We start from the raw sequence: 23,930 nt of genomic DNA, 5'->3' as shown, positions 1-23,930 counted from the left end.
ATGTAAATTCAGTGCTGCCATCATGTTATGGAGCATATAATGATTTTTTGCAATGCCTTAAGTGCACTTAGCACTTTAGCAAAAGAGTACTATAGAGATGCTTGGTATTTGACATATAGTCACATATGACATTCTGTGATGAAATTCAAATTGCTGAATTTAATCTCTTTGCCTGGCCCTTTCTCTATCACTTCAGACCATTTGACAGACAATTTTCTGTTACTTCGTACCTTGCTTTTATATGGCACAAGTCACTGTAACATTAGCATGTTTACAGAGTAAAAACTGTACTGCTTAAAAACCGTATGCCAGTTACCCTCCCAAGAAGCTGTAAATCTTGTTATGTACACTGTAGTTTTTTAAGCTACATTTTTGGCTCATTTTAACTAGCTAGCAAGTGTAGATTTTAAAGTTAACTTGTTAAAAACAGGAAGGTGTGTCTGTTTACCAAAGAAAGCAAAAATATTCTTCTAGGGGGTGGGGAAAAAAAGGCCTCATAGAGATTTGCGTCAGTCTAGGTATACTCTTACAGCTATCCTAAATATGAACCATTTGCTCTGTTGTTTAGTTTACAGCCATCAGCTGTAAATGAGATGAGTTTTATCGAAATTACACAGGTACTTCTTTTGGGAAACTGTCTTTCAAGAAAATTATTGAGGAAGATTGATGACAGAACTACACTGTGAAAGGTGATTCCATGGTTAGTTTGTAGGCTACTTTTGTTTGGTATCCCTACTAATGAAAACCTGTTGTAAAGTGCCTGATTTATTGTGTAATTTTTAAATAGTTTTATAACTCAATAATATTAGTATTTCCTTTTCTGGCAAACTCTGCCCCTTTTTCTTCTCCCTCCTCTCTCCAAATCTGTTTTTAAATTAAGCTTCTTTGTTCCTTGGTTTGGGAAGCTCTATTCCTTCAGCTTCCCCACCCCTTTTCTTATTAAACAGGGAAATTTGGCCCCAAAGTATCAGGTACCCAATGCTCTGCAAACACATCTTTTTGGATCGGAGAGAGTAATGGCTTTCTAGTTTCTCTGCATGAGGCTGGTGTGGACAAGGAATGCTTAGAATCTGTGTGTTTCAAGGAATTTATTCAGTGCTATAGCACTTTATAGGATATGTCAGGATTCAGTTACTTGTGCACGAATTGATTTTTCCCAAGTTAATTTGTTGGAAAATCTGTTCTGTATTCAGCATACTGTCAGAATTAAACTGCAGGAGCCATGTCTCTTACTTTCCTCCCCTTGCAGCCATTTCTTTTCCATGTCCTACATGCAACTTTTATTACAATTTGTTTTTCATGCCAGTAAAAGCTACTGAAGTTTTTTCAATAAGAATGCAAAATGTAAAATGTAAAAATGTAGCCCAATGATTTCTTCAGCTGGAACCCTAGTAGGTAGAAAGGCCTAAAGCTGAACATTCTAGTAGTGTGAACAGTAGCACTTACTATTTATAAAGGATTTGTGCCCAAGATAACCTGGCCTTTTGTGCCTTTGCTTCCAAAGTAGGCGTCATTTCCATTCTGACAGTCAAAAACTAGAATCCAAGAGTTTCTTAAAGCAAGAACTGATTATTGAATATAGATTCAGGAGGCTTGGCTTACCAGAAAGCAGGCAGAAAGGCAGTTTTGTCTGACAGATGTTTTTTATGTTAAATGGGAAGCTGTTTGCTGTTTGACTTTGATTTCAAGCCAGCACTGTAATGGAGTTTGTTTGTCTGAAACAGGTATCAGATGTATTAAGTCTATGAATTGTATTTTTACAGTCCTGGCTTCTGTAGCCCTCTAACAGTGCTCAGTTACTCTTCTCTTGTAAATTAAAATGGACATGATGGATTAGGTCTGCCAGGAGTCATCTACTTTATATGAAATGCGTTTTTTCTGTCTTTTGAACTTACTGGATTGTTAACAGACGTAGAGGTGAGCAAAAGGCAGATCTGTAAGCTTTATTGGAAATTCACTTCAGTAGCATACATGCTGAGGGGATTTGTTTGTTTTGTTATTCTATTACAGAATACAACATGTTACAGAGTACAACATGATGGGCAAATTTGCTGAGGCAGCCTTTTAATAGATCCTTTTGACTGAGGCTTTTAACTGGATCTTTTATGTGACAGTTGAACAATATCTCTTACAAGCATGTAACAAAGGTGAAATGTAACAGAATGATGGGTTTTGACCCAGCTTAGTAGTTGTAATTGCATGATGGGAACTGCCATGTGGCAACTGGGTGCAACAGAAAAGGGCCCCTTAAGAAGTGTGTTTAAGTAGATGTTTTGAAGGCCTATGGAAGAAGTTTCAAAACTAACTGAACTTAGTTGCAAGGTCTTTATATCTTTCCCTACTCCCCCTATTTGCTAGAAACTGTCTTTGTGCCTCCTGTTTTGTTTGCTGTAGTTGAGGAAACCGTATCTCCAGTGCAGGTGTTCAGATCTTTTCACTTTTTCAAATTTTGTGTTTTTCCAGTTTCCTGAAGAGCAGTTTATCTGGTATGTTAGGCCAGCACCACTGCACACAGCTATACAGAATATAATATTTATATTATAACTTTGCTTGGCAAAGTGGTAAGGTGAGCCTGAGGCCCAAGAATAGTCTGTTGAAGCAACATTAACCTCCTGGATTCTGGTTTGCCAGAGCAATTACCATGTAGCTTTCTAACAGGGTCTTTTGTATTAACAGCTTTCCTGCCTGTGCTCTGCCTGAGCTTCTGTGAATCCTCATTTATTAAAAAGGCGAGAAGACTTATTCCCACTCCCCTTCCACAAACTTACTAACCCCTTATGTTTTGGTTACATGATACAAAGGAATTTGATAACAGAATGAAAATCTTAACCGCATTGCAGAGTTGAAAACGGACTCCAATGTGTTTTTACAGTTCAGTGCTAGTTCAGTTATAATGGAGTAATCAACCACTATCCTGCCAACCAGGCGAGACACGGCAGGTTTTCCACAGAAGCCTCTCAGTGCCATGGGTAAATTCACCAACATGCTCCTGCTCTCTGAGGTCTTTTCTCTGTCACTATCAGGTCTGGGACATTGACCTGAGGCAGTGCAGAATGGTGAAACTGTTCAAACTCCCTGCTTCTCTTCATGTTTGGTTCTGTTTGTTTGTGTATTGTGTATGAGGGCTCTGCTTGGTTTTGCTTTTTTTTGATTTTTTAAATGAATATATATTTGTCAGCACAGCTGCTTTGGGAAAGTATTTTGGTGCCAGTGCAGAGAAGATGGGAGTTGAGTACTTATGCAGAGGCATTCTCTTGCACTTACTATTTCTACTTTTTGTGAAGAACTGTTTCAGCATGACTGCTTCATTTTTGGGCTAGAAAATCACATTATCCTTCTCAATTGGCAGATAGATTATGATAATAGCTATGTTGATGTGTATGTTAAACCCTACTCTTCATCATGGTAGGAAGCAATGAAAGTAAACTTTTGAGTTTCAGGAAGGACAGTGTCTGTTTGTGAAGAGTTCATAATAAAATAAGAACCTCAGTGATGTTCCCAAGTTACATTTGTGCCTTTAAGCTAAATAACCGTCTTTAGTTTCCTACACTAAGTTTTGTATTACTTTACCTACTTGAGGCTATAATTTCAGGGAATTGACTGGAGAAAAAGACATTATCTTTCTACCCTATGAATTTTTAAAGACATTTTAGATGCATATTTTTGGTTGAATCTAATATTTACATGGATATTGACTGTCTGGTATGCATTATAGAAAAGGAGGGAAACATGTTTCTGTAGCACCTACAGAGGTGCCAGGTATTTGTTCATAATGCTGAAAGGATTTTTTGTCAGAATTCTAAATTCTGAAGACAGAGCAAACAAGACTTCAAATTTTTTTTAAAGAGAAGTTTGTTTATTTGCTTTGGTTTAGTTGGTTGGTAGACCCTTCTATAACAGTAAACACTAGAAATATTTAGCAAGTAATTTCTAAACTTAATGAAGTAAGGGACTATCCAGGTGAGGCCTGAAAATAAAGATGATTTTAGCTTTGTAATCATGTTTCACGAATCAGATAGAAGATACAAGAAAGTCAGAGATACCGTAAATGTGGAAGCAGGGTTGTTTGCTGTCCTTCCCAAGGTAAAACGAAACTGACAGATAAGAAAGCTGTAAGGCAGCCTTGAAGATTATGGTGAGAAGCTTAAATGTAGGAAGGTGTATAGGAAAAAAGCGTTGAAAGGTACATGACAGAGCACTTAGAACGGCAAAAACAAAAAAGCATTTTATGGACCAGATGGGGTTTTAGAATAAGGAGCTTGGATTTTATGTCTGCTATTTAAGGAGAGAAAAAAAACCATATAAACAAAAAGCAAAACACAGACCTTTAGAAAAAAAAAGAAATACTTGTATTTATTGGATATTAAATACTTAGGGAGTTGAGAAGTGAATTTCTTGATAGTAAATCCTGAATTTCTTGATAGTAAAATATCTAAAATAGGGAGTTTTACTGACCAGAGGTTACACACACACACACACACACACATACATATATATATATATATATATATATATATATATGTATAGCCCTGCGGAGTAAGACTTGGGGGTGCTGGTTGATGAGAAAATGAACATGAGCCAGCAGTCCAGAAAGCCCAGAAAGCCAACTGTATCCTGGGCTGCATCAAAAGGAGTGTGACCAGCAGGTCAAAGGAGGTGATCCTGCCCCTCTGCTCTGCTCTCAGGAGACCTCACTTGGAGTACTGTGTGCAGTTCTGGTGTCCTCAACATAAAAAGGACATGGAACTGTTGGAACAAGTCCAGAGAGGAGGGCCACGAGGATGATGAGGGCACTGGAGCACCTCCCGTATGAAGACAGGCTGAGAAAGTTGGGGCTGTTCAGCCTGGATAAGAAAATGCTGCGTGGAGACCTCATAGCAGCCTTCCAGTATCTAAAGGGCGCCTATAGGGATGCTGGGGAGGGACTCTTCATTAGAGACTGTAGTGACAGGACAAAGGGGTAACTGGTTAAAACTTAAACAGGGGCAGTTTAGATTGGATATAAGGAGGAAATTCTTTCCTATTAGGGTGGTGAGTCACTGGAATGGATTGCCCAAGGAGGCTGTGAATGCTCCATCCCTGGTGGTGTTCAGAGCCAGGTTGGATGAAGCCTTGAGTGATGTGGTTTAGTGTGAGGTGTCCCTGCCCATGGCAAGGGGGTTGGAACTTGATGATCTTAAGGTCCTTTCCATCCCTAACTACTCTATGATTATATATATATATATATATATATATATATATATACACGTAATTTCAGGTGACATAATGGTTTAAGTAATTTTTGTTACAATTTCTGCCAAAATGAGAGATTGCCAAACTCCGTAAGTGCTCAGTGAGGTTGGTGCTCTTGTTATTTAAATACTCATGCCAGCCCAAAAGTTCTACAGAGCTTCAAGCAGCGATAAGTCAGACACTTGCCTTGCATTTGCCTGAATTCATTTGCTTGACAATGTTTCAAATGGAACATTTCAGTGAATCTAATTTTTCAAATACTTATACATACATACATTTATGTCTATGTGTGTGTATATGCATGTATTTGTATGTAAGGCATGCTACGGCACATGAAAAACAACAAGGTGCTTGGTGACAGCCAGCATGGCTTCACTAAGGGGAAATCCTGCCTGACCAATTTGGTGGCCTTCTATGATGGGGCTACGGAACTGATGGACAGGGGTAGAGCAGTTGATGTCATCTACCTGGACTTGTGCAAAGTGTTCGGCACTGTCCCGCATGACATCTTTGTCTCTAAATTGGAGAGACATCAATTCGATGGATGGACCACTCGGTGGATAAAGAACTGGCTGGATGGCCGCATGCAAGGAGTTGTGGTCAATGGCTCAATGTCCAGCTGGAAACCCGTAATGAGTGGTGTCCCTCAGGGGTCAGTGTTGGGACCGATTTGTTCAACATCTCTTGGTGGCATGGACACTGGGATTGAGTGCACCCTCAGCAAGTTTGCTGATGACACCAAGCTGTGTGGTTGGGTTGATACGCTGGAGGGAAGGGATACCATCCAGAGGGACCTTGACACTCTTGTGAGGTGGGCTGATGCCAACCTTATGAAGTTTAACCATGCCAAGTGCAAGGTCCTACGCCTGTGTTAGAGCAATCCCAGGCACAGCTACAGGCTGGGGAGAGAAGAGATTCAGAGCAGCCCTGTGGAGAAGGACTTGGGGGTGTTGGTCGATGAGAAAATGAATATGAGGCAGCTTCAGTGTGCGCTCGCAGCCCAGAAAGCCAACCGTATCCTGTGCTGCATCAAAAGGAGCATGACCAGCAGGTCAAAGGAGGTGATCCTGCCCCCTCTGCTCTCCCCCTACCAGGGGCTAGGATGCCTCCCCCTTCTTTGTGTCCCTGTGGACACTTAGGTGGTCACTGATCCAGGTCAAGGAGTTGAGTGTTCAATATGTCAGTGGTAATGGAAGTCAGAGTGGAGAGAAATCTTGTAATTAGGGAAAATAATTAGGGACTGACCACAAAGAGACATCTTGGAAGAGTTCAAGAGTAAAAGAATTGGGCAGCTGATGAATTGGGTTGCTGAATGTTTGAAGAGACAAGATCATACCTGTGGTGTGGGGGCTGGAGCCAGAAATGAGAATGTATGAAGCACAAGATATAAACCCAAGAGCATTTAGGAGTAAGGAGAGAATGTTAGTGAGGAAATGTAACTATCAGGGATTGGGAAAAATAGGAGAGACTTAGCAGGGGACAATTAAAAGTCAAATCTTTCTTATGCAGATGATAATTTTTGAAAGGGTTTCAGTTCACAGCTGGTAAACATGAGGGAATACAAGTTAGCTACCAAGAATGAAGGGACTGGAAGTGAAATGACTTTATTTACCTTGTGGTGAATAACTGGGGGAATGCATAACTGAACTGAGGGAATGCAGGACAATGAAGGGAAGTTGAGCAGAAGTATGATGGCAAGAACTGTGTTTTACAGAATGGCCTTGTTTGTGTTTTTAAGCAAGGAACAAATGAACATCGATGATAATTAGGTGGCTGCAACATGAAAGGAGCATACTAATTGCTACTGTCTCCCCTTTTGTTGTCACAGACAAGTCTCTAAAGTGAGTAACAAGCACATATTGCCTCCCTGATCATTCTCCTGTCCTGACCTGATGCTAAGGCTCAGGTGGGGTCAGAGGGAATCAAAATGTATGGGTTTTACTAAAATGACAAAGTGGAAGTGGCTGTTTGACAGGTTGGTGAATAGCTTCATGGCATGAAATACTGGAGGATGGAAAAAGAGGTCAAATGTGAACTCCCAATGAGACTAATCAGGTCAAGGGTGTGACTTTTTAAGTGGATTAAGTATTTGAGGAATGGTGAACAGGTGAGAGTAGCTGATTGAAGTGCTATTTGGAAATGACATTATTCTAGACATGTTATCTGGTTTAGATGTGATTGAAGGAAAGAAGTTTGCTTGTGTTTTCTTCAGAGAGTGCTTGATTCTTCAGAATAAGGTTACCTGCAATTGTTTCAAATGAGTTGGATTTTTTTTCTCTCAAGCTAGGTATATAATCTTCACTTGCATTAATGAGAACAGTTTGCATCAAGAAGAATTTACCATCCTTTTCAGACTCTCTCTTTTAAATGATAGTGCATTAGTGCTATTGAATACAGAATTTTCTGGAAGCATTATCCAGCTACTGTATTGAATTTCTGCTTCCAAGTTTAGTCTTCTTGCTACTCTTTTCTCCATGGAAATTTAGACTTGTAATTACACCAGTATATTCTGTGCCAGAGTGAAAACAAAACCATGTTGCATTCAAACTGTGTGTAGTCGATTTGCAGTATTTGTAGGTGTAATTTATTGTATGTGAGTGTGCAGAGTGCTGCTCTAACTGTAGACATGATACTGAAACAAATGCAAACAAACTAAATGCTCAGTGGACTTCAATTAGTTGCATTTTAATTACAGTGCTAATTAAACGGAACCAACCCAGAAGGCCTTACCTCATACATTTGGAGCTGGTGATCAGCTAAATGTGCATATTGTGTGTGGAGTGAAACTGCTCCTCAGAAAGAGGTGCACTCTATGCTGAAGAATATGTGATACATACGTACTTGATAATTGCTTTTATGTTGTGTTTTTCACTCCACAGCTGTCAAAACAAGGAAGAAACATTCATGTGTGGCAATTATCAGACCTGCTGCAGTGGCTGTTAAGAAATAGAGTATTGTAATTACTCAGACATACTGTCCTGGGTTCAGCAGTAGCAGTCATGTTTCTCCTTCGTGGTAGCTGGTGCAGTGCTGTGTTTTGACTTCCAGCCTGGGAACAGTGTTGGTGAAAGCGATGTTTTCGGTTGTTGCTAAGTGATGTTTACCCTGACCAAGGACTTTGTGAGGCTCATGCTCTGCCAGGGAGGAGGGGAAGCCGGGAGGAAGCAGAGACGGGGCGCCTGACCCAGGCTAGCCAAGGAGGTATTCCATACCACAGCATGTCATGCCTGGGGTGGGGGGTAACTGGGAGTTACCCGGAAGGACATGGGCTTCCAGGTGGGACTCGTTTCTTGGCTGGTGGTACTGTATTCTCTTCCCTTGTTATTTTCTCTTATCATTGTTGTAGTTGGTAGTAGCGGTGGTGATTTGTGTTGTACATTGGTTGCTGGACTGTTCTTGTCTCAACCCGTAGGAGTTGCATTCTTTCGATCCTCCTCCCTGTTCCTCCGGGAGTGGGGAAGGGGAGAGGCCTGGGGAAGGGGGGGGGGGGGGGGGGGGCTCGATTGTTGTCAGCCCGGCACCACTCACTGGGAGTGAGTGAACAAGCTGTCTGGCTAGGGTTTAAACCACGACACATACTATGAGGGAGAAACCTTGTAAAGTAACTACAGTGCTCACTTCTTCCATTTTCCATAGCAGTTTCAGAAGTCAAAGGTGAGGAGGGCAAGAGAATTACATCTTGTCCAAAAAGAATCCTTTTATACCAGATGATCTAGTAAATCTTAGTAAATGATTAGTCACTTAAAAGGTAGACTCCTCAGTGAATCCTGAATGCATATTGATGATTCTTTTACTACATTTTCATAGAAGTAAACAAATGGAATAGAGTGGCCATAGGGTCCTTAGATCCACAGTCAGCAAACTGGCCACCCTAATGGTTGCTACTGGATAATTCTGAAATTACCTTGGGAAGAATCTGTCAGTGCAGATGCATTTAGCTACAAGCAGTATGCATCATGAGTGCTTTAGAGGTATAAAATGCAGTAATTGATCAGAATGCACTGAGATTGAGTGGAAGCCCAACTTCCTTTTGTTTGCATCATAGTACACACTGAGGTGTCCGCTGAGACTGTGTCCTCTTGGGCCAAGAAATGTAGGTTAAGAGATTTCTTTTCCCATCCGCATGCCATGCCAACCCCTTCCTTAAGTGTAGAGGATAAAAAAGAGATAGGCGTAAGATTGAGGGAAAGGGAGCATCACTTTTCTAGGTGAGGAACTGGGTCAGGGAGAGCAAGAATGAATAGTCAGCTGCCAAACAGAAAAAGAAGAGACTGTGTCCAGCCGGCACCTCTCTCTTGCTGGATCACAGGGTACTCTGTTCTTTTCCTGGCAGTCCAAAATTGGCATACCTGAGATTTTCCTTTGTTTTCTTTGAAGCCTGACTTTGGCACAAGTCAATGGGAAAATACACTTCAGCTTCAACAAAATTATTTGGATCCTGCTACTGTATTAGATCCCCTACATGTATTTGAAAATGGTGGAACTGCGTGGAGACAATTGTTCAGGTCTTTCTGGAAATTTTGTGATGTAATGTTTTCATTCAGTTAGTAAAATAAGACTGTTTTAGAAGAATGATTACATTTAGTCTTATCTAGCCCTCCACAATAAAGAAATGCCCTCAGAGTTTACAAAGACATTGAAACAAGCAGTGCCAGTACTTACAGGTTAGTTAAGAGTTGATGCTTTCTGACTAAGAAATGTGTAATCCCGTAACACTCCGTGCAGAGATTGGAATGGCAGTCAACTTGGGTTAAAGTAAAATAATTTTTTTCACCAGAATTTGGTGTAACTCTTCTTTTGTGTGTGTGTGTTACCATTATTTTTAAGTTATAAATAAACTTTGTTCTGAAAGTATCTGCATGTATCGCTTACGTTTTTGTGCACATCTGAAACTATGAATTCTGCTATTGTTTTCAGTCAGGATCTGTCTCTTTCCACTGTGTTACTGTATGGAGTAACATAAAGTTACGAAGGAGGTAGAAAAAAATCCTGTGAAGCATCTGGGTATATGACTGCATGTATCTGGGTATACAGATCTTGTGCATCCTGCACCATTATGTTTGGGATGCATCCATAGTATCATGTGGTTTGTCTGATGGCTAGTCTGCCAGGAATGGACAAGAATGGTGAGTGGGAAAAGCAAATAAAGTCTTTTAATTTCTGAATGCCTGTTTATAGTCATCTGGGAAGTATTTGGCAACATAGGAATATAGTAGAGGAAATGCAGTATATTGAGGCCATAATTAACATGGCATTTATTTTAGAAAAGGAAAACCATAGAACTTTACTCTTAACCAATTCTGAGGCTCATCCCTGTGTGGGTGAACCTGTGATACATGTGACAGAATTGGACAAAGATCAGATAAGTTTCTAAACAGATTATACAAAGGAATAGAAAAGTTGGTAAGGGTAATGATGCAAAATACAAAAGCTTTTATCACCCTCCCATTGGTGAAAGCATAACTTGGTAAAATATTTTTAAATGTACTGTGTCAGCTGCAGAAGTTCTTAAACTGAAGCCGCTTTTTTAATCATGTATGAAATATGAGGTAAGTCGTTATACAGTACCTATGTTCCTGGGTATAAAACACTGTTGATCAAAACTGTTGTGGACATGCTGTTCCATACTGCAGTCTGTGTCTTCCGCCTTCCTGCCCACTGGAGAGGGGAAGCAGTTCGTAGCAGTTATATGTTCTGTCTGAGAGAGCAGCCATCTGCCAGCAGAGAGCAGTGCAGCCCGCTCCCGGTCTGTGAAGGGCGATAAACGGAAACGCGGGGAATAAAGCGGATGAGTAGGGAAAAACACACAGAGAAGCACTAAAAATGTAGCGGCAGAACTGAATTGTAAAGATCAGGCAGAGAGGATTCTCTCAAGGAGGAAAATAATGAATAATGGAGGCAATGCAAGGAGGGCATGGAAAGAGGAAGGGAAACCCAAAAATACAGACTACTAGAAAGCAAATTGGAGAACAGGAAAAAACAAAAAAAAAACAAAACCACAAAAACAGAAAGGAAAGGGTGGAAAATGGACATGGAGGATGAAAGTAAAAAGTCTTATGAAGAGATGGGGTAATTCCCCTTTCCTCCTGTGACAGAGGAGAGTTCCTGATGGTGGGCACGGAGGAATAACAGGGACCTGGAAAAGTGCTACTGCTTTTTAGTATGATAGAGCAATAGACAGGTTCTTGTTCTTAATGCACTTTCTGTATTGTCATTTGGATGAATTATCCCTGTGTGTGCATACTGATGTCAATCTGTAATTAACAAGAATAAAAAAAATACCACAAAGTGATTTTCAAAATGTTGGTCTTGGAGAGCGTTGTTTCCCATTGTAATGTTATTTTTCCCCATAGAGTTGTGACACAGCTTGCATAGTATTTATTCCTGTTTCTCATAGTTGTTTTGTTGTTTTTTTTTAACTAACTAGGCACTTTAATAATACATTGTATTAAGATGATCAGGTAAATTTCAGCTGCAGAGTATGGCATTTCCTACATCTAAATCCAAAAGTACATCATAATCCAGCATTATGAAGTACAGGGCTGTCACTGTTTTAGGGGATAAAAGGAAGGGGAAAGGAGGTTGTCTGTTCTTGCAGTGGGTGCAGCATATCCACAAAGCCAGTTTGTTACGGATTTTCCTAGATTATTACTTGAATACTGAAAGTGAATGTTTTTTTTTTCTCCCCTTCCTGCTGTAGCATCTCCCCAAAGTCTTTGTAAAATGTCAGTGTGTTATGTAAAATCTGCAGCTTTCTAATGGTGCTTTTGGGCTTACTGTGACCTTTTGAAATTGTTACAACCCCCATCCCCATAATCCCCCAACTTTCCTTCCTTAATTGCACATGGGAATAGCAATCAAATTTATTGTTATCCAGGTGCCATTTCCTTTACTTAGCTTTATAGTGTTGTGTATAGTAGTTAGCATGCAGAAAGCTGGAAAGATGCCTGCAACTCCAAAATGAACTCTCTGTAGCCGTCTCCCTCCCACTTACACTCTCCTTTAGTACCGCCCTTTCCATGCGCCCTTTAGCCAGCAGCAAGACAGCTGTGTTTGATCATAAACCACTTAAACTCCAGGCTTACTGGCAGGGAAAACTTTAGCGTGAAGTGCAGCATTGGTTCATCTCAAATAGAGGAGCTTTTCTCTCTTTTTCTTTCTCCCTCATTGAAGACTGTAGCAGCACTTTCTTTTTAATTTCTCCGTGAACTTGTATGAAGCTCATCAAATTTTTCTGAGTACGTTAGTGGCATTGGGAAATGCTCTTAAACAGAGCTGTGGAAAAGAGCAGCACAGAACAAACAGCAGAGATGAAGCACACCTTGGAGATGGACTAAGACAGCCTTGGGATCCTGGCAAGCAGTTCCTTCCCTGGATTATCTGAGCACTTCACAATATTAGCAAGTCTCTTGCAGCAATGGATTGTCTGTGAAGTCAAAATCAATTTGGCTCTTTTAGTAGATTTTGCATTGTTAATTTAAACTGTCAGTGTGGAGTATAAATGGCTGTCTAGAGCAAAATGTGTCAGACATAAAATTTTGGAAAAGAAAGTATTGAATCAGTTGAACAAAGCTTTGAAGCATTAAAAGCTGCAGAAGTCATCAAGCCCTGAGAAGTCTAATCATGAATTCTGGAGTTGCTATGAAATATGGAAATGACTCCCCTGCAAAGCTGAGTGAGGTAAGCAGTTTTCAGTGCCCTTCTTTATGCTTTAGAAAGAAACGCTTCCCTTTGGGGCTTTTCAGTATGCAAGCAATGCAATTTAAAATTAATAGAATGTGTATTTTGCTATAACTTGCTATGCTAGTCAGGAAATGACTGAACTTTTTTGCTGCTTTACTCTGAATAGATGGTGAAGTCCAAATTATTGTAACCATGTAGAGACATTTTTCCTATTACCCTGCAGTAAAGCTTGCCTTGCCTCTGAAGAGCTGTCTTTATACCCAATGTTAATTTTGCAGTAGGTGAAATACAGACATCTCAGCTGAAATTAAGCAGATGGTGACTAGTTTAGAAGGAGAGTGGGGAGAAGGGAAGATGACAAATATTTATTGGTAAGACAACAGTGTGGTCAGAATTTGTGTTTGCTTGTATTTAGCCATGGTGATGATGTGTATTTAGGTTAGATGAATTAAGTTACTTCTTTGCCTAAGAGAAAACAAGCCATGTGAAACTTTATGCTTTTCCACTGGTAGTAAGCTGTTATTTCTTACAGTTGTGGGTATGTCTGCTTTTTGTATAACAAGTCTGTGTGTGTTGTGTTTTTAATAAATCTGAAATTATAGCCATATCAATGTCATTCAGATGCTTAATAAATATTTTAGAAATGGCATATTTTGTCAATTACCGAAATGTCTTAGGTATGTCATCCTTTACAGGCTTTACTAAGAACTGCTCGTTTAGTTATGCTGCAAAATCCAAAGCATTTGATTAAGGTCACTTTGTAGAAAATTGAATATGCAGCCTGTATTGTCCTAGTTTAACTGAAATGCTTCTCTTTCCCTTTTGCCAATGTCTCTGATACAGCTTTTACTGTAACATATCATTTGTTTATATGTGTAAATATTACATAGGATATGCTTGGCAGAATGAGAGAGTTGACATTTTCTGGTGTGCATTGTACAGAGAAAGGAGACACGGGGGTATAGAATGGAAAATAAATCAGTAGGCTAGTGAGGGCGACAAAGTATAGGGGGAGGCAGAGTATATGTGTAAGACCTGAGCAAATACAGTACGCTGCTGTGCAAGAGGAACAGCACGTTTGTGACTGGGCAGTTCTTGTGAAAGACATTTCCTGTGTTCCTCCTTTAAGTACAAAAGAGTTCTATTTAATTAACTCTGTGTTACTTTAAAAATAATGTGCGTATGTGTCTAGCAGTGCAGCATAAATGGGAGTCATAAACTTAGCATAAAAGCTCAGGTTACTTGTGCTAGGAGTTTGCCACAGTCTTTCTGGCTACAGTTGTATTGATGGCCTGCTGATTACTGCTTTCTGTCCCCTCAACATTTAATTTCCGAGACTCTGCAGGATCACATAAAACATGGAGTGACACAAAGAGTTGATGCTTGGGTTGTTATCTGAAGCAAGGTAGCACTGCTACCTTGAAATACTATCTATGGGAGTTTACTTCACACATCCACAAAGTTAAGACTTTTGTTATAAGAAATACCTTTTTCTTCTGATGTTTTAACATGGGAAACACTGAAAAAAATGTGTAACTATGCGCTGTGCAGCATTTTTGTTGTGGGGGTTTTGTTTGTTTTTTTTCCAACAAATTTACTGTTTAATTCACATTTGTCCTCTGGCACTGCAGGTGAGTTAGAAATAGGGCCCTTTCTGACTGCAGACGTACTAGGGAAGATCTTGCACTCCTAACTTTCTCATCATTGCTTTGCTGCTAGTCTTCACCTTTGGGATTTTTGCTGCTTGTACAGATGTGCTTTTAGACTGAATCATGCCAAGGGCCAGGTCAGCTTCAGCTTGACTGGTCTTAGATAAAACTGTGTGTTTTCATTGAAATGTGAAGGCCTTACAGCATCATCATATTCCAGCTCCCACGGAGGAAAAAATGCGTAAGTACTCTGAGACAGTTGTTCACCTCTAACCATTATTCAGTTACTCAGCCAACTCCCTGTGGTTTGTATGCTCATATTAAGCCTCTTCCTGTTGTTGATGGGTGCTGTTTTGCTTGCTGTAGCTGAAGATGGAAAATCCTGGCTAAAGGCTCTACCTATGGTTTGTGTATGTGTTTCTCACCTGTATGTCATGCTCATCCCCTTTTCCTTCCTTTCTGGCTGTATCTTCTGTATGATGTGTTTTGGTTTTGATTAGTGGAAGACAGTGGTGTTGTGTCCATTTAAACATGGAAAAACTGGCTACAATAAGAATTGATTAAATGATTGCTCTCTTTGTGTGTTTTCAACTGCACCTCTATCTCTACAGTCAGCTCAGATTTTCACATTATAGTGGGTTGCTACCAGTATATATGTCTGAATAGCAAATATATGATAGCAGACCAATAAAGACTATGATTCAGGTGCACAGTGGGTTTTGGTGTAGGTGCCTTGATCTTTTTATCTCAGTACATGGAGATTTTGGCATGAAACTGTTGTTATTTGAAATAATCAAGAAAAACTACAAAGCCCTTAAGATATGGTAAGTTCTTGAATGAATGCTTTAGACAAAGTAGAAAATGAAATTATTTGAACTCATTCCATTTGTATTGAAACTTTCTACTAGAGATTTACATATCTTTTTGGGCAATGGGCAAAAATTAAGGAATATTTTTTTCCAAGACATGGTGTGATTGTAGAAACTTGTGTTTGGTTGATGTTTGCTGTCCTTGAACTCTTGCCCCAGTAAATGGAGATCTTGATGGTCTTATTTACTCACCTGCCCCCATCCAAAGGTCATGAAGAAAGCAAAAAAAAACCCCAACCCTCTGATTTCTGTCATAGGTCAATCAGACATCTACAGAACTTATGCTCTATGGTTTCTTAGCTCCAGAGTTCAAGCTTGTTTATTGATACATACATTGATATGTTACCGCATTTCTTCTGCATTTTCTCCCCTTCAGCCTTTTCTTTCTTCTGTCCAAAGAAAGAAAGATAAGCCAATATGCTGTTTGCGTAGTAGATACAGTGTGTTATAACTGCATAGAGATATAGAAGTAGTAGTAGTATTTTTACATAGCAAGGTTTGCTTGGTGGTGCTGTTGGATTTGAGAGGTTTTAAACGTTTCATTAAGAGAGGCAAATTTAGAAACTCTAGAATTTGCAGATGGCTGTTGCTATACTCCATGAGAATGTACGACAGCCTTTGATACTTTTGTAAGTAAGTAACAAGCTTTGTCTGTCCTACTGTTACGGGTTTTGACAGGGTTTTCACCTGTCAAAATTATGGCTTAACATAATTCATGGTGTTTGCTTTTTAAGGATAAAGCAAGGAAGGATGTAATTTGTATGCCATACATGCCACCCAAATTAGGCAAGTACTGTTTGGATCCCTTCGATGTTTTAGTCATACAATACTGTGAACATTTAATGTAATCACAAGGTGCATTTTTAAAGTCAACATTGGCAACATTACTGGCAAAATCTTGGAATGGCTTCTCCTGGAAGGCATGCTAAGGCACATGAAAAACAACAAGGTGGCTCGTCATGGCCAGCATGGCTTCACTAAGGGGAAGTCTTGCCTGAGTAATTTGATGGCCTTCTATGATGGGGCTACAGAACTGATGGACAGGGGTAGAGCAGTTGGTGTCATCTACCTGGACTTGTGCAAAGCGTTTGACACTATCCCACACAACATCTTTGTCTCTAAATTGGAGAGACATCAGTTAGATAGGTGGAGCACTCAGTGGATAAAGAACTGGCTGGATGGCCGCACGCAAAGAGTTGTGGTCAATGGCTCAATGTCCAGCTGGAGACCGGTAACGAGTGGTGTCCCTCAGGGGTCAGTGTTGGGACCGGTCTTGTTCAACATCTTTGTCAGTGACATGGACAGTGGGATTGAGTGCGCCTGTAACAAGTTTGCCGATGACACCAAGCTGTGTGGTTGGGTTGATACGCTGGAGGGAAGGGATGCCATCCAGAGGGACCTTGACACACTTGTGAGGTGGGCTGATGCCAGCCTCATGAAGTTTAACCATGCCAAGTGCAAGGTCCTGCACCTGGGTCAGACAATCCCAGGCACAGCTACAGGCTGAGGACAGAAGAGATTCAGAGCAGCCCTGTGGAGAAGGACTTGGGGATGTTGGTCAAGGAGAAAATGAACACGAGGCAGCTTCAGTGTGTGCTCGCAGCCCAGAAAGCCAACCGTATCCTGTGCTGCATCAAAAGGAGCGTGACCAGCAAGTCAAAGGAGGTGATCCTGCCCCTCTACTCTGCCTTCAGGAGAGCTCACCTGGAGTATTGTGTGCAGTTCTGGTGTCCTCAACGTAAAAAGGACATGGAACTGTTGGAACAAGTCCAGAGGAGGGCCACAAGGATGATGAAGGGACTGGAGCACCTCCTGTATGAAGACAGGCTGAGAAAGTTGGGGCTGTTCAGCCTGGAGAAGAGAATGCTGTGTGGAGACCTCATACCAGCCTTCCAGTATCTGAAGGGGGCCTATAGGGATGCTGGGGAGGGACTCTTCATTAGGGACTATAGTGATAGGACAAGGGATGATGGGTTAAAACTTAAACAGGAGCAGTTTAGATTGGATATAAGGAAGAAGTTTTTTCCTGTTAGGGTGGTGAGTCACTGGAATGGGATGCCCAGGGAGGCTGTGAATGCTCCATCCCTTGCAGTGTCCAAGGACAGAGCCTTGGGTGAGATGGTTTAGTGTGAGGTGTCCCTGCCGATGGCAGAGGGGTTGGAACTAGATGATCTTAAGGTCCTTTCCAACCCTAACGATTCTATGATTCTGTAATTCTACTGAAAACATGTACAGGTAAGCAGTTTGGTGCATAGAAACTGCAATTACAGACTGATTTTTTTCATAGCTAAAAATTAAACGTTTTATCAGAATGTATATGCTTTGTACATACTCAGGGTTTCTGCAGAAAGAGGTGCTCATCTCGAGATGTAATCTATATGTCCTTCCAAATTCAGTGACACTACCTGGCGTTAAGCTCCATCATTCTGTGGAGGTACCACTACATAGTAGGTTTGTTCTTGTATGTTCCCCTGGCCATCCATTGTTGAGATGGTGCAATGAGTTAGGGAGACCTGTGGCCTGACCTGTTGGCCTGAATGTGGTCAGCAGTTATGGCCTTGCTTAATTCTGGGACAGTTTAATAGCGTAGGAACATGAAGAAAATACAAGTAGTGACGTTAATATTTTTCTCAGTTGAATACTTAAGAGCTAAATGATTCTTTTTTGCACAGCAAAATTAGAGGATACCACAGTGCTTTAAATGTGTAATATAAACTTTCTGCTTCATTCTTTAGTCTTGGAAGTCAAGTGTTTAGAATATGAATGTTGTGGCTTGCAGCATTAGGAACAGCTGCATATTCATTAAGCCTTTACATTGACTGGCATAAACAGATGGGCTATTTGTCTTGGAAAAAATAGTAACTTACTCATTTGTTTATTTTAACAATGCAGTATTTAAAATCTTGGGAAGGGAAGATAGGATTTGAGGTTTGTATTTGTGTAGGAAGCAGAATAGTGAGTTCATAAGAAGCAAGTTCCTTTATGTAATACCAGATGTGAAGAAGTAAAGAAAGAACCAAGTTTCAAATGCTTAAATTGTGGCTTTTTTATAATATTATGATAGGGCAATATTGCAGTTTAAAATTTGTGTTCCACTGCTGCTATATTTAGAAATTACGATTTGAGGAAAAAATCATGTAGAAGAAAGAAAGATAAAGGGCTGCATGGCTTGAAGTTGTGTATCTGAGGTGAGTGACGAAGTCTGAGGAGAGCTGTGGGGTGAGGTGGGTAACCAGCAGAAGAACAGGATATTGGGCCAAGCCCTCACTATAAGGGGAAAGTTCAACAGTGGCAATCCCTACCCTGAGGTATTTTTCCATGTCTGCCTGTGTTCTTTTAGAACAAGCATCAGCTTGTGCTTATGCTGTACATACATATGAGGAAATAACACTGATGAAATGGGAAACAGGTTTTGTATGCTTTCACAGCTAGGTTTAAATCTCAAATGCTTGTTCCATCTTTCTGGGTTTGGTAGTCTTCCCATTAAGAAAGAGAATAAATGTCACCCCAGTATTAAATCTGCTTTCTGAATGGTCTCTGGCTGTGCAATAAGCATGTCAGTATACTTCCAGTACTACTACTGAGCAGGTAAATACCATTTCATACTACAGTTCCATCTCTGCTTCTGGACATGGAGTTGGCTGTTTGTCAAAGTTGTATACAACTTGTAACATTGATGAGTGTACTGCATCTTGCCACAAGAGAGGGTATATATTTTCCCCAGGCAGAAGACATTTTGGGAAGTGTGATAAATCCTTATTGTTAATCCTTTAAAATATTGCAACCTTGCAATAAAACGGAGTGGAATGTGGTTATCAAATACAAAGCATGGCATATTTTAAAACTATTTTAACCTTTAAAACTATTTTAACCTTTAAAAGGCTGCATAACTGATTTCTTTGCCAACAGTAGAAAAAACAAAAAGGTGAACAGTGTTTGTGAACTGCTAAAGCCTTAGAAAAGTGAGCACAGTATGCTTAGATAGGAGAAGAAATGGATTGTAGTGGTGAACTGGGTAAAACTTTCATCTGGTGGCAGCAGTAACACTTGTAACCTTGTAAGAGTGTTCTCAGCTTTGTTGCTTCACAGATGCTGAGGTAGAGTTTGTAAATCTGTACTGTATTGTAGCCTTGAGGGGTGTTGGGACAGTAAGTGTGAAATAAAACTGCAGAATTTAAGGAGTCCAGTGGGAAACTTCAGTGGACATGCTCCTGGATAGTGACCATACACTTTGCTCTGTTTCACAGATCCACTGTGAAATAGCCACAGATTATTTATCTCTTTGAAAAATCTAATTTATTTTTATACTTTATTTTTTTAATTTTACATTAAATTGTATAGGTGAAAGCATTCTTTGAAATGAGAAGATCAGCTTTTCTGGAGTCATTTGGACATCTACAGTTTTTTAATTGATGTGTTTGATGATACGTTTTCAGTAAGCTGAGCTGGTGATTTTAGGCACATGGGTCAGAACATGAATGTGAATCCATAGTCATGCAGAGGAGGATTTGGCATAATCAACCTGTGTAGTTTATAGTGTGACTGATGCAGGGTATTTTCAGTGTAAAAAAAACAACCATAGTGACTTCAAAGAATTTTTTTATCTGTTTATTTTTGTGAGCTGCTTATCAGGCTCAGAGTGTGTTCCAGGCTTGGATGTTAGTAAATTGGAGCACTATACAAAGATTAGTCAGAATGCCCAGACACTGTCAGCACAGATAATGCTCTTCTGCAGCCTCCTAATAAAAAAATACAAAAAGAAAAAAAAAAAAAAGGACATAGATTATGTAATGTATCTGCCTGATATTTTAATATTCCTTGTTCCTAAAAAAAAAACATGCTTGAAAATGCCTTATGGGCTAAAAAATCAGCTAGGACAAATGTATGCTGTGAAAGTAGCATTAATGATGTTTTTGAAAAGGAAATGTGTTCCTGGTGCATCTGTGTTTCTTTCCTTATGTTTTTCTGTTATGATGTTATATAATATTTCTGGGTGCAGGTGTTACTTGTACTGGAAATTCCTGCTTCCTAGAAAGCATGGAAGAGCCCATTTGAGCTTTTCTGTGACATGTAGTAGTAATATATCAATTTACGTACTATGTAAGGAAATGTGATGATCTCTGAATTCAAAGATTTACTGTGATGAAACGATGGAGGTTTGGTGTGGAGATCTCATGCTGCTAAAGATAGTGTTTTCCCATTGGTGGTAGCCTGCATTAGTCAGTCTCATTTAAGAATTTGCCGTATAAATTAATTTTCTTCATGTATGATTTGTGTTTTTTATTTGCACTTTACAAAGGCAGTCCCAAGCACAAATACAGGCTGAGCAGAGAACAGTTTGAGAGCAGCTGTGAGGAAGAAGGACTTGGGGGTGTTAGTTGCCAGCTCACCATGCGCTGGCAGCGTATACTTGCACCCAGAAAGCCGGCTATCTGCTGGGCTGCATCAAAAGGATCGTGAAGGTCAAAGAAGGTGATCCTGCCCCTCTACTCTGTTCTCATGAGACTCCACCTGCAGTCCCTGTGTCCAGCTCTGGGGCCCCAGCATAAGAAGGATGTGGAGCTGCTTGTGTGAGTCCAGATGAGGCCATGAAGATGCTCAGAGGGCTGAAGGACTTCTCCTATTAAGACAGGCTGAGAGATCTGGGCTTGTTCAGCCTGGAGAAGAGAAGGCTTTGGGGAAACATTGTAACAGTCTTCCTGAACCGAAAGGGGGCCAACAAGAAATCTGGAGGACTTTTTACAAGGAATGTAGTGACAGAACAAAGGGGAATGGCTTTAAACTGACAAAGGAGAGATCTAGATTAGATATTAGGAAGAAATTCTTTACTATGAAGGTAGTGAGACATTGGAGCAGACTACCAAGAGAAGCTGTAGCTGCCCCATCCCTGACAGTGTTCAAGGACAGATTGGATGGAACTTGAGCAACCTGGTCAAGTGGAAGTGTCCCTGCCTGTGGCAGGGCAGGTTGGAACTAAGTGATGTTTAAGGACCTGTCCAACCCAAAACATTCTAGATTCTATGATATTTTTAAGATTTAAGTTGCTACCATCTCTAATAAGGCTCTTCAGAAAAGTCAGGCCCGGCAGACGGGAAGAGGGAGTTGCTGTTTATGTTGGGGATAGGCTGGAGAGTATGGAACCCTGTCTGGGGACAGGTGAGCAGTCAACTGAGAGATTGTGAGTCAGGGTCAGAGGCAGAACAGCAATGGGAGACATTACTGGGGGGATCTGTTACAGACTGCCTGCTCAAGAGGACTCTGTGAATGAAGCCTTCTATAGACAGATAGGAACAGCCTCACGCTCGCAGGCCCTTGTCCTCATGGGGTACTTCAACCACCCTGATATCTGTTGGAGCAATGGTACAGCCTGGCACAAACAGTCCAGGAGGTTCCTCGATTGTGTGGGAGACAAATTCCTTCTGCAAGTAATAGAGAAGCCAACAAGGAGAGGTGCCATGCTTGACCTTGTGCTCAACAACAGGGAAAGGCTGGTTGAAAATGTGACACTCCAGGGCAGCCTTGGCTGTAGTGATCATGAGATGGTTGAGTTCAAGGTCCTCAGGTCAGTGAGAAGGGCGTGCAGCAAGCTCACTGCCCTGGACTTCAGGAGAGCAGACTTTGGCCTCTTCAGGAACCTGCTTAGTAAGGTTCCATGGGATACAGCCCTAGAGGGCAGGGGGGCCCAAGACTGTTGGTGAGTCACTGGAATGGGTTGCCCAGGGAAATTGTGAATGCTTGGGTGAGATGGTTTAGTGTGAGGTGTCCCTGCCCATGGCAGGGGGGGTGGAACTAGATGATCTTAAGGTCCTTTCCAACCTTAACTATTCCCTGATTCTATTCTATGATTCTGTGATTCTAGAAACATAAATATTCCTTGAAATTCTGGAAATTGGCTTACATATTGCAAGTCTGTTGTAGATGTTATACATGACAATTTGCCATTGAAATTAAAATACTGACATAAATGTTTTCAGTTTGTCAAATTTAAATTAATAAATATTTTTTCAGTATGCTTAGGTGTACTTCACTTACGTGGAAAATTTTGTCCTAGATTGTAAAGTTGACTAGAGTGGTGTTTTTTTGTGCTTTTTTTTTTTTTTAAGTGGAAGCTTTCGAAAGCATGTAGTTAGTATCTGAATTCTATAGAAAAAGTATAAATCAGTTTTATTTCATCTCAGTTTTTCAGTGTTATTATTTGTGATTATAAGTTTTTTTTCTTGGGCAAGACATTAAACCAGCTTCTTGGTTGAAGAGGGGCCTTGGTGGTATAATAGAGGAGGCACCAGAGTTATATGGACTTGGGCTGTGCTGACTCTGAGGATTATTAATTTCTTAAGAGATAGGCTAAGCTGTGGTGCGAACCCTCAAAATAACTTGAAAGATACTTACAATGAAAAGTCAGATGTCAGCAAAGAGTTATGGTAGAATTCAAAATCTGGCATTACAGATAAATTGTGTGAGCTGGAAGCAACCATAGTAACAGGTAAGTTTCCACAGTGGACTTCTCCATTTCATGGTCTGAAATTCTTTTTGGAGTGCTGCTCCACACTGCTGTTGAACAGCTGCCTTGAAATGCACATTGGAAAAGCTATTTCTCTCAGTGCAAGTCCTGCATTATACGAAATATTTTAAACCAATATGTAAGTAAATATTTAGCTTTAGGAGGTGAACCTGAAATTGAAGCAGAAAAACTTGTGGTGCTTGAATTTGTGTTTTTAAATGTAACTTTCAGATGTTTATTTCTGCAATATCCAGATGCCTCTGTTTCAAAGTTAAATATTTCTAAATGCAAATAAAAATGTAATCAGTGTGCATGAGTGAAAAATTACTATCATTACTTACTATCTTAAGATCCTTTTACTTTGTAATGGGATTGGATATCATTGCTTGTTTGTGCTTGTATATTTCCACTATTTTCAGCTAAACAAGAAGGTGTTGTAAAGAACAGCTAATTATGAAATGACTGTTACTGTAATTCTAAACATAATTTTTGCTATTAAGATATAGAACATTGAACAAAATAAGATGGAAAGAGTTTACTGTTGTTAAAACACTAGGTTTTTCTTTGTGTATTAAATATGTATAGTAATTAGGAAATTCCAGCGTTTTTGTTGGCCTTGGCTTTGTAATAAAGCTTTAAGAAAGATTTTGTATTGCAATGCAGTGACAGTGTTAATATTTTTTAGGTGGAAGTGATACTGACATCTATTAAGGTTGCTTCCTGACATAAACTCCTGTTGCATTCTGCCTTTGCAAGCCTTTTAATCATTGAAATTACTGTCTCTCATAAGCTGAATTTCTTGGGAAAATTATCAGACAAAATGTTACATTCGTTTCCACAAATGAAGCTAGTGAAACAGACAAAACTTCCTCATGTTAAAAATACAGGAACATCTGGTGATACTTTCTGTTGCCACATAGCTTTGCAGTAGAAATTGGAATTTACCAGGTTATTAGCATTTACGTGTTTTTCTATTAGCTGATCTTGTTAAGCTAT

General features: G+C 40.1%; 1 protein-coding gene across 2 annotated transcripts in view; it reads left to right on the top strand.

The window, feature by feature from the left end:
* The first annotated feature begins 11,891 nt into the window (after nt 1-11,891).
* LOC133282507 (colorectal mutant cancer protein-like) overlaps nt 11,892-23,930 on the top strand; it is a 99,346-nt gene continuing 87,307 nt past the window's right edge. The window contains exon 1 of one of the 2 annotated variants that reach the window (XM_061478506.1): nt 11,892-12,912. In XM_061478506.1, coding sequence (XP_061334490.1) covers nt 12,856-12,912 — 57 coding nt within the window. In that variant the 5' untranslated portion in view covers nt 11,892-12,855. The remainder of the gene's footprint in view (nt 12,913-23,930) is intronic. The other variant, XM_061478508.1, reaches the window with a different exon arrangement.

This window comes from Pezoporus flaviventris, unplaced genomic scaffold (genome assembly GCF_033815535.1).
Source record: "Pezoporus flaviventris isolate CSIRO_AGI_PZ_B2104156 unplaced genomic scaffold, CSIRO_AGI_Pfla_v1 ptg000126l, whole genome shotgun sequence".
Classification (NCBI taxonomy): domain Eukaryota; kingdom Metazoa; phylum Chordata; class Aves; order Psittaciformes; family Psittacidae; genus Pezoporus; species Pezoporus flaviventris.
This window is presented reverse-complemented; position numbering and strand designations above follow the sequence as displayed.